Raw genomic sequence first — 13,770 nt, 5'->3', positions numbered from 1 at the left:
TCTAGTTTTTAAAGTCTCTTGCAGCAACTGGCATAGTGTCAAGAAAAATAAGCTTAATGTCAAGAGGCAATATAGTGCTAGAAGTGGAATAGCCCACTACCACTGTGGGAGTGGCCATTGAAATAATTTTTACTGTAACAAAAAAGTTTTTTTTCAGTAGGTCAGTTTCTTTTAAATGAAAAATATGTATTAGCTCTATTCTTGTCTTTTGGAGAGCCCTCTGCTGGGGCCTAAGGCAGTCTACCTTTGCCTAATGGTAAGATCAACCCTGGCACACAGAATGACAACTGTAACAACCATAAAGTGATGGATGGATGGATGGACATCAGAGCCCATATCATGTGTCCAAAGTTGTTTCACTATGACCATCCCACTGGCTATCAGTTGTATCTATGGCATTAGTTTATGGTAGTGTTATCACTGAAGCTAGCCTTGCACTCCTGCCTATTTCACAACAAAACATTCCTCTCATTAATCACAGAGGACAGACATGAGTTAGTGTCAACGATAAGTCAACAAAATGAGCTGTTGTGGTTTTGGGGCTCAAAATGGGTCCCAGGCCTGGAGTCGACTTCTGTCTGGTCCCTACATAATGAGAGCAGTAATGAGCTTGGGTCCCAGGACAACACACAAAATTTCTCATATGGGTCTCAGGCAGATTAAGGTTCAGAGCCCCAGCTGTAGGAGAGGTGCAAACCTGCTTCAGGCCAGTGTCGGTTAAAAGGCTTTGTGTTTAAGGCCTGCCTGAAAAACCTGCCAGCTTTGTTTCTCGGTAGGTCACATGCTGCGTTCACATCTATAATGCTGACTTCAGTTACAAATCATTTCTCTGCACTGCTCTGCTTTGCTACTTGTTTTGAGGCATCATGGAGCAGCAACACACCTCCCATCATTATGTAAAGCCTCTAAATGGGAATGGAAATCTTACTCCAACGAGCTGTGGGGCTGTTGAGGGGCAAAGTTCATGACTGTTTAACAGCATCATAAAAGAACTAGAGTACTTTGCAGGTCTGGGGGTTGGGACACAATACTTGCAGTACTCTCAACAGTGTGTGACAGAGATCCATGGGTATGTAACTCCTTATGACAGAGTGTGGGTGAGGCAAGTGCGTGTTGCACCATCAAGTCAGAGATAGGGATTACAGCCAGTGAAGAAGCTTGTCTTTATGAGCTGCTTTTGCTTTGCCAAGACTCATAGCTCTGTCACACATCTAAGTGTATCATAAAAGACATGACAGATATTTTTATGGCTAACATGGGTCTTTGTTTGTTGGGTCTGAGCAATATTTGTTCATTGCATTACAGTATATTATATAGTAGGCTATAGTATATCATGTTTTCTTAATAATGCCTTCATAATGTACTAATAATCAACCTTGCATTGTCATATAATGCCTAATGAGCAGCTCTTCAACAGTTTGACAGTAGTCTTACTCACTACTTGAATAATTGCCACAACTAGAAAGTGTAAATTGAGGTCATCTCACAGAGGTATTGAGCTGTGTTGATTGAAACCTAGCTAAGTGGCCCATTTAGACCTGTTAAATGGGGACATTCTGGTGACTCAATGGTTAGCGGCATATAATGCACTCCTGGCAGCGTGTATTTGAATGCTGCTCATGAACTATGTCCCATGCCATCCCCTCTCTATCTCTCTCATCTTTCCTGTCAGTATCCACCAAACTAGCAAAAAACAAACAAAAAACAGAAGTACCATAAAAATAATCAAACAAATAGAGCTGTAAAATGGTGCCAGTGGAATGAATGTTAGGTGTCCAGGGATCTATTTGATTCGTCCCAGATTTGCAGCTTGGGGAGGCATGTCAACCTGTGCCTGAAATGGAGGGCAACCAAACAACTCTCCAGAGGGGGCACCCAGCAACAGGTCAGTGACATTATAACCTGTCATCTGTTGCTCACCATAATCTTGTTTTAAGTATGAGTCCACCCTTAAACAAAATTTGCTACTCTTGAATGAAAACCTTGCATCACCAAAACACTTTTAACAGCTTGAAAACCATGCATCTTTAAAAACCCTATATGTTTTATTTTATTTATTTATTTTTTCTTTGGTTTGGCTTCATAGGTCACCAGGTCATGAAATTTGTCATGCAAATATTGTATGTTTTATAGATTATATGGTGCACCATACTACATATTCATATATAATATACAATTATTGATATTTAGATTATTATATGAAACTTTAATGATTGCAGTGGGGAATTTGGGTTGTTGCAGCAATAAATAATAGGATACAGTAACGTAAAAAATAGGTTAAGAATAAGAATAGAGAAAATGTGGGTATTAACCATAAGCTCCCAACAATTGCAGCACTAAAACATACCAAAATATATGACTGGAAATATCAGAAATTAATGTACAGCATATATGGAGGGTGTGCAAGATAATAGCATTAGAATGCACTGACACAAAAAAAATGAATGGAAAAATGAAAAATGTGTACAATATGAAAATATATTCAGTATGAAAACACATAAAAATATAAATATATGCAATATATAACAAATGAGAAAATATGAAAGAAATATGTGAATTAACAGCATATATACAGGATTTCAAAATGTGCATCATTAGCTCTCTAACCTACTATGTTAGATGTAGCCTGTGTGTACATACTGTATGTGAAGATACCGACTGTATATGTGTGCAGGAAAAGTGTCTAGACATGTAGATGTGCCTTGTAAAATAAAAAAAATATTCACCTTATCATATATATTCACTTTACAGATTTACATTTAAATAATATTATATGTAAAGAACATGCAGATGTAGGCTACATTATTAACTGTCCACCTTATTAAAACACCAGATGGAACTATCATATGCTACAGAAAAACTGACTGTACACTGGCGCATGTGCAGTGTTGTCTGTTCTCAGAAGATCATATTTATAGACTAGAGGGGCACTTGGAGAGCGCAGACCTCCGCCAAGGTTCGTACTATTATTGCTTGTTCGTGAGTCGGATCCGGATCCGCTCCAAAATTTAATGGGTTCTTCCTTGGCCCATGCTACACCCTTCCACGAAGTTTTATGAAAATCGGGCCAGTAGTTTTTCCGTAATCCTGCTAACAGACAAACAAACAAACGGCACCGAAAACATAACCTCCTTGGCTGAGGTAATGAAGGTAACATACGGACAGAAATGTGATCAGAAATTATTTGCAATTTGTATCTCAAGAGATAGCTCAGAGTCAGTGTGTAACATTCTCATCTGAACACCCATTCACGTGGAAGCTAGTGGAGAAATGTGCTCGCAAACGGAATGGGGAGTTTTATTTTGTAGGAGAGATTGCTTCAGATTGCTTCCTGTCGTATGCCACGTGACCTCGTGCTCGCCTAGTTACGGGTAAGCGTCGCTAAGGAGAGAAGGATGGGTCTGTCGCAGTTGGAAGTTTTCTACACTTTCCCACGCAATCTAACATAACTTACTGCCATGAAAGTTCATGGGAAAGGCTTCTCAGTTGTTTTGACAATGACTCTACCGAGGTTTAACATTAGTACGTTTCCGTTTTGACGCTACTAGTTCATTCATCTCTCTTGGCATGAGAGATAAAGCGAGATTAGTTAGCATGCTAGCGAGCTAGCTACCCAGCCACAGCATCCCAGCGACCACGCCTGTCGGTGACAGGTAAGAAACCTTGGGCCACTTTCTCTCTCAGGAACTCTCAGTCTGTGTTCCACGAGTCTCCAACCATTTTTCACTATCAGTAACTATGGTTACATTTCTGTTTGTGTCGCTGCACAACGATAGCCTGCCCAGTCCATAGCAGGTGTTTGTGTGTGTGACTAATTCCTTGTGACAGTAATGATGCGGCTAATAGGATTTTAGCCCTCTCTTTCCTGGTACTTGTTTGGGGAATACGCCCGGATAACGAGGGAGGAGCTTAGTTGTGCGTGCGTGCGTGCGTGCGTGAGTATTTGCGTGTTTGTCTGAGTTTGTGTTTGCGTGGGAATGTGTGGTTTAATCTCACCGTGTCTGCTGGTCTGACCAGACACTTACGCAAGGTGTGACAGAAACAGATATAGCCAATTCAGTTGGGATTGATGTAGGCGAACCTTAAATTGTCTAGGTAACTTGTTAGATACAAGGAAGTAATCGGAGCATAATTGAATGTAATCCAAATGAACAAGGTTGCACAGAATAATAAATCATAAAGACCAGTATGCTAGTCATTTTTTGGAAGTTGGTCAACAAATATGTATTTAGCCTGAAATATGTTGGCCTATGATTTCAGGCAATAATCCAAATGTATTTAAAGGCAATGATCTCAGTTGAAACATTGTAACAGTGTGCGTCATTGTTTTCTTATCATCAGCTAATGCTTTGCTTAATGTGATACTAACAGTATGTGATATAATTTTACTTACCAAGCACTTGTAAAGCATTTGAAAAGGTTGGGTTGCAAAGAAGGCTTGAGCCACTTCCCCTTTGGCCTGTCACTCAAAAAATGCCCTCTTAGAAAGTCTTCATTTATGCAGTGTTCGCATTTTAATTTATCATCACTTAGAGCAGGGAAGGATATTCATGCTACCGTACTTCAAAGAGCCTCCACACTTCAAAAAGGGCAGCATGCTTCTCCCCCTAAAAATAGTTTAGGTGCCGAAGTGTCTTTTTTTGCAGATGCTTTTTTAACTTCAAAACAAGATACTTGGCCAATATGAAGCCCATCCAACCATGATGTTTGTCCAGGTCTGATGGCATGTTTCTTTGTGTGTCTCTCTATCAGTGTGGCTGCAGGTTCCTAGGCAGACATGGGCAAATTACAGAGCAAGTTTCGCAAGAGGTCTGAACTCTACAGGTAAGACAAGTCTAGTACTGAAACACTGTCTGAATGGCGGCCTGCTACACTGCAAGAAAATTATCTCCAATTTTAGGGAAAATGTAAGAAAAAGAATAGTTTAATCATAAAGTTCTTCAGTTGTTATTGGTCTTCTAAACTGATGTTCATCTAAAGTGTTATCAAGAAGTATGACGACAAGGCTATCTGTTTAGAATGAGGATAGTTTTAGCATTGCAGCCTGCACAAGATCATAAACTGGGACCAAAACAGAGATGGATGTAGAGCTAAAATCAGTTACCTCCACTGCCAGTCACTGAAGAAAAGAAAGGGGAAACATTTATCTGAACATTATCTACATAAAGGTTCTCAGATCAGGAAAACATCTATTTTGATGGGCCAGGTGCATGAAGCACAGCAGCCTCATTGACTGACCTTCCTATGGACTGAATGGTACCATGTAACTGTAACTGTGTGTGTGTGTGTGTTCGAGTTGTGTATTTCATTTCTTACTATTGGTGTTTTCCTGTGCAGGGCGTCCCGGGGAGATGGGCCAGAAAGCACCTTTGATAGTCAGGTGGTGCAGTATGAACCTGCCCATCAAGGATCCATCAACACTGTCACCAATCTCAGCCCAGAGCTGTGTGTATCTGGAGGGACTGACCAGGTAAATTACACTTTGTACTAGTAGTGTTGGGCAGATCACTGCAAAATAACTGATTATTGTTAAAAGACTGATGATTGATTATCAGCTGGGTTTCCCCTGGCTTTTAGAAAGGTTTAGGTTATAAATTCACCTGTGTGATGGATTTTGTGTTCAGATAGAGGGTTGTAAGAGCATACAAATATCTTAATGAACAAGGATATTCAGAAACCCATCCTAAGTAATTGGAACTGAATCAAATGCTTTATGCAAGAGTTTAAAAGAAAGCGAAACCCCTTGAAAAGTAATCAGCCACTGTAATGCCACATTTACTATTTAGGGTTAGGGGGTTAAGGAATGAATGTAAGTCAGTGGAAAATACTTACAAATGTTGTGATTTGTGTGTGTGTGTGTGTGTGTGTGTATGCGTGCCCTCCCCTGTAGGCAGTGGTGGTGTATGACTGGAAACAAGGCCGGATGTGTCAGTCCCTCCAGGGTCACAACCGAGAGGTTACCAAGGTAACGTCAATACTATGTGTGCGTCAACACATATGAAGGTGTGACTGTGTGGCTGTAATCATTACCATTTTTAGTGTGTATTCTTAGCTGCATGTGGATCTTTCAATCATCCTCCTCTCCTCTCCTCTCCTCTCCTCTCCTCTCCTCTCCTCTCTCTGTCCCTCTATCTGCCAGGTCCTGGGTTATCCAGGCAGTACGTGGATCTTTAGTGCATCACGGGACAAGACTGTTCTGATGTGGGACCTAAACCAGGGGGACGAACCTATTCAGGAATTTTGTGGACATGAGCTGGTGGTCAATGGACTAGCTATCAGCCCTGGTAAACACACACACACACACGCACACACACACACACACACACACACACACAGTCTCACTCACTCACTCACTCACTCACTCACTCACTCACTCACTCACTCACTATTGGCTATTTTCACAATGGTCCCCGAACTTTTTTTATTGCTCAAGCTGAAGTTGCCAAACCAGGCTGCAATGCAAAATGTCAAAACCGATTCAATGAAACTCCACTAAAACAAGGTCATCATTTTACCATACATGTTCAAAATAGGCACTGCTATACCTTTGTACAGATTGCATCTGTATTTGTCCCAAAGCGTAGTTTATCTGCATATCTACATTTTAACCATGATCAACATTGTATATATGTTATGAATATACAGTATGTTATCAGTTTCTCAAATGTTTTAATTACTCGGAAGTTAATGCTACTGGCTTGAAATCATTTGCTTCCTTTGGATTGTTCTTTTTGGCAATGGGAGCAATAATTTCAGGTTTTGCATTCATATAATTTAAGTGAAAATTGCAACTGGACTTGGGTTCTTTGAAACTTTTGTCTGTTGATGTAATCTAGAGACTTTATGCACACTGAAATCTGTTTCAGACTACTGATTTTCAATTGTGGTCTGTAGAGGGAAGAAAGCTGTGCAGCGGTTCTCGTGACAACTGGATGTGCCTGTGGGATATAGAATCTGGAGAATGTGAACAAAGACATAACATCTCCAGAAACCTGGTGAGAAGAATAGTATGTGTGTGTGTGTGTGTGTGTGTGTGTGCGCACACCCTTACACTGAGAATTGTTATCAGCATGTTGGCTTGCCTAGGTGTGTACCTGAAAGTGTGAGAAACAACAATCAATAAGGCATTCAGTCTGACTTTTATTTCCGTAGTTCACACCCTGAACGCTTTAAACCTTCCCCACTTTCCTGTCTGTCTATCCAGGTGACTCATGTGTGTTGGGTGCCAGGCAGCTCTTCTATAGTCCAGACGTCTGAGGACAAAACCATCAGGTACAGAAAGACTCACTGCTGTAACACCCCCACACAGCAGGTAGAGCTAGATATGATAGTTACAGACTAGCTAACTAAAAACAGCCAAATATGTTAAAATCAAAATGGCTAACATCATGTCAGACTAACAAAAATACCAAATAAATGTTTCAATTTGGTTCACCAGCAATCTATGCACAGGATTGACTTAGCCACATGCCTCAGTGTGTATCAATAGATTACAGAATATTTAACTTAGTATACTCATGAAATCATACCAAAGCACTCTTACTATTTACTATTAAACTATTAAACCAAGACAAGCGGTTTGAAAGGATAACTGAAATTCTTCCCGGGTTTGGGGTATTCATCAATTAGCTCAGGTTTCAGGGTGTGGTGGAGATATGGTCTGCCTTAACAACCGTACTATGTAATGAAAGCCTAAAAATCACATCATGCCCACAACATTGGGACTTACAAGCTTAGCTTTTCATTGGCCCACAGCCTAATCAATTTAATACATAACTGCATGACACAATAGCGCCCACATCCTTAGCTGTGGGGCTTACATGCTTCCTATTTTAGTATATCCATTATATTTCAGAGAGAAATAAAGCATTACACTGACATGCCAACTTTATCTATTTGTGGGGCTCATACTCCCTCAGTTCATAGGCCTATTGTCAGCATCACTCTCATCCCCCTCATCCCCATCCATCAAAACACAGCAGAGAAAGACGATAAATACTGTGTTCTTACCTTTCTGTTTAATTATCCAAAACAGCCCATAAAACAGCCACGGAGCCCTCCTCCTCCTCTCTACTCTGTGCTTTACTCCTAAAGTTTAGTCCTATGTCCTTTTCAAATTCATGACCCTCACATAAAGAATAGCAGTGGTCCAAGAAGACAGAGGAAAAGAAGCGAGGAGATGTTTTGTTTGCAGTGCAGATCAAGTTAATCTGAGAAAAATGGGCTTGCTGTAATTGCTGTGATAGCGTTCGACTCTCCAGGTTTCTTACCGCACTCCTGAAAAACTCCCTCTGGTCCACGGTTCCGTCACCAGATCATCCTGTATTTAGAGGAACACCTTGAAATGTGTTCTCTTCAATTCCCCTCTGGCTCAGTTGGTCACGATGACCCGGCCGCTCTGACATTGCCTCAAAGACTTTTCCCTCATGACAAATAGCTCTATGTGCTTTGATGATGGCGCAGGTTCGTTTGTGGAGCTCAAGAGACGGGTCGGATAGTTCCTGAAGTGCATCATACATAAGATTGTTCACAAAGGCATGTGAGGATAGGTGCTTAGCCAGGTCCTTGTAGCTTTCAAGGGTAGTGCTGTCGCACGAAACGTCTTCTGCTGACTAAAGAAAATGTTTCAGGGCAGGGTGCTTCCCTGCATGTGTGCGTACATGCCTGCAATAATGTGTTTGTCTATGTGTGCAGGGTGTGGGACAGCCGTGCGTGGCAGGTGACCAATACTTTTCCTGCCAAGCAATACATCCAGACTCACTGTGACGTTTCTTCAAATGGAAACTACCTGGTGTCCAGCAGCAATGGCTTCGGAGGCCAGGGCTGTGAAGCCACGGTAAGAGCACTGGTTGTGTGTTTGTGCGGACGTGGTTATGGGCGGAGGTGGGAGGTGTAGGGCTGAGGGTGGGTGGGTTGGAGGTCCGCATATCCAAATTCTGTGTAGGTTACTTGGTTGTGTGTAGGTTACCTCGCTGCCCAGCCACTCCTGGCTCTCTCCGCCTCCTGACCGGCGCTCCATCCCTGCCCCACCTGCCACAATACTTGTCACACACAGCATGTTGTGGTACTATAGTGCTTACTGTTAGTATTGAGTGTATACTAAACAGGCATATCTTAACGCTGTTGCCGCATTCATTCAAGTAATTTTCAATAGTAACAGTATGATATTATACATAAGACTGTACAATACATAAAACTAATGTTGTGGAATATACATGCATTGGTAGGTCTTATTCCATCACTGCTAGTAAATAGTCAAAATCAAAATAGTTTGTAGTAGTCTGTCCAGATTCAGTACAGACAGTTTACCTGAGAATTGCTGAAAATTTTAACACCATTTGCTTGGCTGCTCTAGATGATGTTGCTCCTCTTAAATCGACAAAGAAGACATAGTGTAAAAAGCTTTCTATGGTTCAATGACCGGACTCATGCTATTAAAAGAGAGTGTAGGAAAGCTGAACGTAAATGGAAGAGTAGTAAACTGGAATTGATTACAGAGTGTAATATTGCACTTAAGGATGCTAGGGAAAAAAATGTTTCTGTGTTTGTATGTTGCTAGCTGTGGGACCTGCGTCAGCCTGGCTGTAAGGTCGTGGAGTACAGAGGGCATCTCCAGACCACAGCCTGCTGCATGTTTCTGCCCACTCCTCCTGGTGGCGCTGCCCGGGTGGCAACCTCTTCCCACGACAGCTCCGTCAAGATCTGGGACCAGAACACAGCAGGTAACGCACACGCACTCACGGATGGAGACGGACACAAACAAACACACACACTCATTGGTGTTTGATGTTTGTAAACTAACTCTCCCCCACCCCCTCTCTGTCTCATCCTTTGGCTCCCTCTCCTCCAGTCTGTTTAGGAACTTTGACTCTGGACGGTGCTGGTCCCTTGGTTTCTCTGGCTCCCAGCGACCCCACCGACCCCACCGATCTGCTGTGTGCCAGCTTCAACTCCGGCCTCCACCATGTCCAGGTGGGCCAGGGATCGAGTCAGGCTCACGGTTCTGGGGCAGGTTCGGGTGGAACCTGCGGACTGGACATTAAAGTGGTGGCGCGCTTCTGAAAACCCAGAAGAACCTGGTCTGACCCAACTGACCTGGGAACAACCAATGGCACAGAAAGCAGTAGCGTCGTTGGATGTGAACACCATGTCAATTCCTTTTTACAGATTTACAGATTATTTCTATAGGCATTTCTGCTTTATTGGACAGTATACAGTGGAGACTGACAGGAGAGATTGGCGAGAAGAGGGGATAACATGGCATGTGGGACGCACCCTAGCCCAACGGAGCCACCTGGATGCCCATCATGTCCATTCTCACCAGCATTATAAGGATCAGACACTAAAGGAATACAGTTTTTGGGAGATTGGCCCATTGGTCAATTTACCTGTTAAGTGATGAGAACATAGACATCAAAATCATCCTTGTGCTGGGGATGCCGCCTTCTTGGACCGAGCCAGTTGGGTGGGATTGACTCTCAGGTTTATCCTTCTAATAGGTGGAGCCGACTAGAGGCTTGATGCTTGTGTTGCATTGCTTCTGTTGACTGCAGGTTCTTGGGACTCCAAAATTTGGCCAGAACAACTTGCAAGACTCATCTGGCTTGCGAGGCTAGCTACATATTAGTAGTATTGAAAATTTGGCTGCAGGCTGCGCTTTTGGAACAAATGACAGAGGCTCCTTCTGTTCCTGTATATTTCTATATATAAATTCTAGCTGTAGTACCTAAGATAAAGGGTTGTAAACTTTTGGAGTCCCGGACTCCCTCCAAATTTGAAAACAGTCTAACCCTGGGACCAAAACTCATGAACACGTAGGAGGAAATGAAGAGTGAATGAACACTCATCTATTTGTGGAGGCGTTTAGGGGGGGACCCACATCGTCTGACAGAGAATTGTAAACCAAATAGCATTTCATAATAAAAGTATGATGATTTCTTCTTGGATATTAATTTGGTAGGTGCAATCTGGTATTTGTGAAACTCATGGCCAGTGGGTGTCATTACCTTTTCATCTCCAAAGCAGAGCAACGAGGAACAAGGCTGCAATATTGAGGCGGGGATGGCGTCTCCTGAATGCATCTCCTTGTTAATTAAGGATTTTAAAAGTTAAAAAAAGGTGGAAACAATACCCTTAATAGTTTTGAAACGCAACTTGGATTGGATGTGACCATTCTGTTGCTTCATCTATCCCAGACTAGGTGGACTTTTACTATGGATCATCATGTTTGGAGTTTGGACAGATCATGCAGACTAGCCAATAATAGCATTTTTTTAAATAATGGTTAATGGCAATTAAAGTACCATTGATGTGTACTAGCTTTAACCTGTCGACTATTAGAACAACTGAATACTTATGACGCAAGCCCATATAAACACACTTTGTTTTTAGGTGAGTGATGTACTCAAACGTCAGTTACCTTAAGAGTGTAACTTCAATTGTGTGTATTCAAAGACAATAGAGGGTGTGTACTCTCAGCTGATTCAAAATGCACTTGTATGGAATTTGTATCTGAAGGCATCAGTGAACTCAATATTTATCTTGTCTTGTTCCAAGCAGGGCTTACCAGCTGTACATTGTTGAAAACAGACAAGCAACATAATGGGAAAAGAAAGCAGTCTACAGTTGAAACACAAGCAGAAAGCAAACTGAGTGAACTGTGACATGTGGCAGTAACGGTGCTGAGGAGTACACAGTCAAATATGTAAGAAAAGACTATTTTTCTAAAATACAAGTACATTATGGAGCCAAAGAATAGCAGACATTTATTTTGTGGAAATTTACTGTTCAGATAAATTGGGTATTATTTACTCTAAATTACCCACAAATCAATGTCACCAACTGATTACATTTTAACCATCTGTATTTGATACATAATGATAAAACAATAAATGTATTTTTAAGACATTATTTAACGAGTGTTTAGTAAATCTTTGCTGTAGCTTAAGCATATACTATCCATTTACTGAGATTTTTCACTTTGTTAGCGTCTTACATTTTTAACATGCCATTACATAGTTGTCATAATACATAAATGTGTTCTTCATCCCCTTCTTCATTGGTGTACTACGGGTGGACAAAGGTATTCAGGGTGTAACCAACTCATTTTCTGAGAGCAGTGGGTCTTTGAAGCTTGACTGATACTGACAGTTTTGGATTAAAGCCACCGGTAGTTTTTTTGTTGCTATTATTCAGTATCTTTAAAAAAATCCCCAAAACAGCTGTACTTGGTGTTTGTTTCCCCAACAATTCTATTCTTGGCAGGGTGGAAAAGCCTCTCAAACAGCATTTACACCATGGGACACTACAACTCCACTACAATTCTTTATAATCAAACAAACTGCATCATATCGGAGGGGGACGACATGACGGGCTGATATCTGATTTTTAATAAAAGGTTAAAGTTGGCTCAATATATTGGCAAACTGATACTACCGTAGAGAATGAGCTTAGACTCATTCACTTGGATTTGAATTATTTGCAGCTTATTGAATTTGCACACCCAGTACTTGGGACTTGGACTAGTAAATAGCCACTTCACACACTCATTGTAAAGATTTAGGAAGATGTTAAGTGATGTTGAAATTTTCTAAATGTGCACACAATTGAATTTTGACTTGTTTCTACATGACAAATGGGAACTTGACTCAACTTGAGACTTGTTCCTTTTGACACATTTTTTTGAGATGATGCCAGATTATTCCTCAATTAGAACTAAACGCTGAAGTGAAGTCCTACTTAAAAGAAACTGAGCATGGAATTCTGTGGTGTTTAAGTTTAATTTATTCAAATCTGGACCTCATTTTCACTGTAAAACTTTTGAAAGAAGCATTTACCCATCAACATGTTCCAACACATGATACACACACACATACACAATGGACAACAGGCAGGCAGAAGGGTCTGGCGCTCCCCACGTCACTGAAGTACAGAAAATATTCAGATAGAAAATTGTCTAAAAACAAGTGGAAAAAGAAAAAAAAACCCCAAAAACTCAAGTCTTGAATAGAAACTCCTAAGTGCCGAAATTGAAATCAACGAGAAAACATAATATTATTGGCACAGCACATGTCAAGAGCAGGCGACATGGATGGAATAAACAGAATAGATGCATCATTATCTTTATGGAATGACTACAGTCACACAGAAGACATACAGTCTCAACGGAGAATGAATAGAATAATCTGAGTGTAGTATTCAATCTCGTTGACATTGCTGAGAAGCACAAGTACCAACAAAAGTTTCCACTGGCTTCTTTTGGCATCCAAGTGGTTATCTCAAGTGGTAACTGAGTATATCCAGTGGCAGCTTAACTTATACAGTATCTTTTATAATATACATAATCTCGAAGGGAAGGCTTAGGCGGCCTCTTAAGGCATTGAAATGTTTTCATGCTGATGCTTTTGTCTGAGAAATTGACATCACCTATCTGTTAGCATTTGGTAGCAATGCCAGTGCAAGTTATTGGGCAATGAAACCATTTCAGTGAAGGTTGCATGTCAATCCATTCACTTCCACATGCTAGTAACAGTAAGAATAAGTAATAACTGTTCAATTTTGAGAGAAATTGTTTCATTCCCGATTCTGTTTTCTCTGAAACAAACACCAGTGTGAACTTTTCAATGTCCAGATATAAGGTCTGTTAAGTGCTCCTGGAAATCCTGAACCTTTCTTTCAACATGCAAGGGAAATATCCCATATCATCTGATCCTGGTACTGAATACAATAAACAACCATCATTGAGATTTGGACCCCTTAAAAGCAGCTTAG

The 13,770-nt window shown here is 41.1% G+C and overlaps 1 protein-coding gene across 1 annotated transcript; it reads left to right on the top strand.

Annotated features, from left to right (window-relative positions):
- Positions 1-4,777: 4,777 nt before the first annotated feature.
- Positions 4,778-10,062, top strand: wdr31 (WD repeat domain 31). The gene is made up of 9 exons (XM_071920419.1): positions 4,778-4,824; positions 5,338-5,470; positions 5,891-5,965; positions 6,140-6,284; positions 6,895-6,995; positions 7,205-7,272; positions 8,695-8,836; positions 9,560-9,722; positions 9,851-10,062. Exons 1-9 carry the CDS (start codon positions 4,778-4,780, stop codon positions 10,060-10,062), a joined length of 1,086 nt encoding a protein of 361 aa, XP_071776520.1.
- Positions 10,063-13,770: the final 3,708 nt, after the last annotated feature.

Source organism: Centroberyx gerrardi, chromosome 8, assembly GCF_048128805.1.
Source record: "Centroberyx gerrardi isolate f3 chromosome 8, fCenGer3.hap1.cur.20231027, whole genome shotgun sequence".
In the NCBI taxonomy this organism is placed as follows: domain Eukaryota; kingdom Metazoa; phylum Chordata; class Actinopteri; order Beryciformes; family Berycidae; genus Centroberyx; species Centroberyx gerrardi.
Note: the sequence above shows the minus strand (reverse complement) of the source record. Positions and strands in the feature narration are given on the sequence as shown.

Coding starts and splice junctions, on each gene's coding strand:
- wdr31 (XM_071920419.1), top strand. CDS start 4,778: ATGGGCAAATTACAGAGCAAGTTTCGCAAGAGGTCTGAACTCTACAG. Junction 4,825..5,337: donor AAGAGGTCTGAACTCTACAG/GTAAGACAAGTC, acceptor TTTCCTGTGCAG/GGCGTCCCGGGGAGATGGGC. Junction 6,996..7,204: donor ATAACATCTCCAGAAACCTG/GTGAGAAGAATA, acceptor CTGTCTATCCAG/GTGACTCATGTGTGTTGGGT.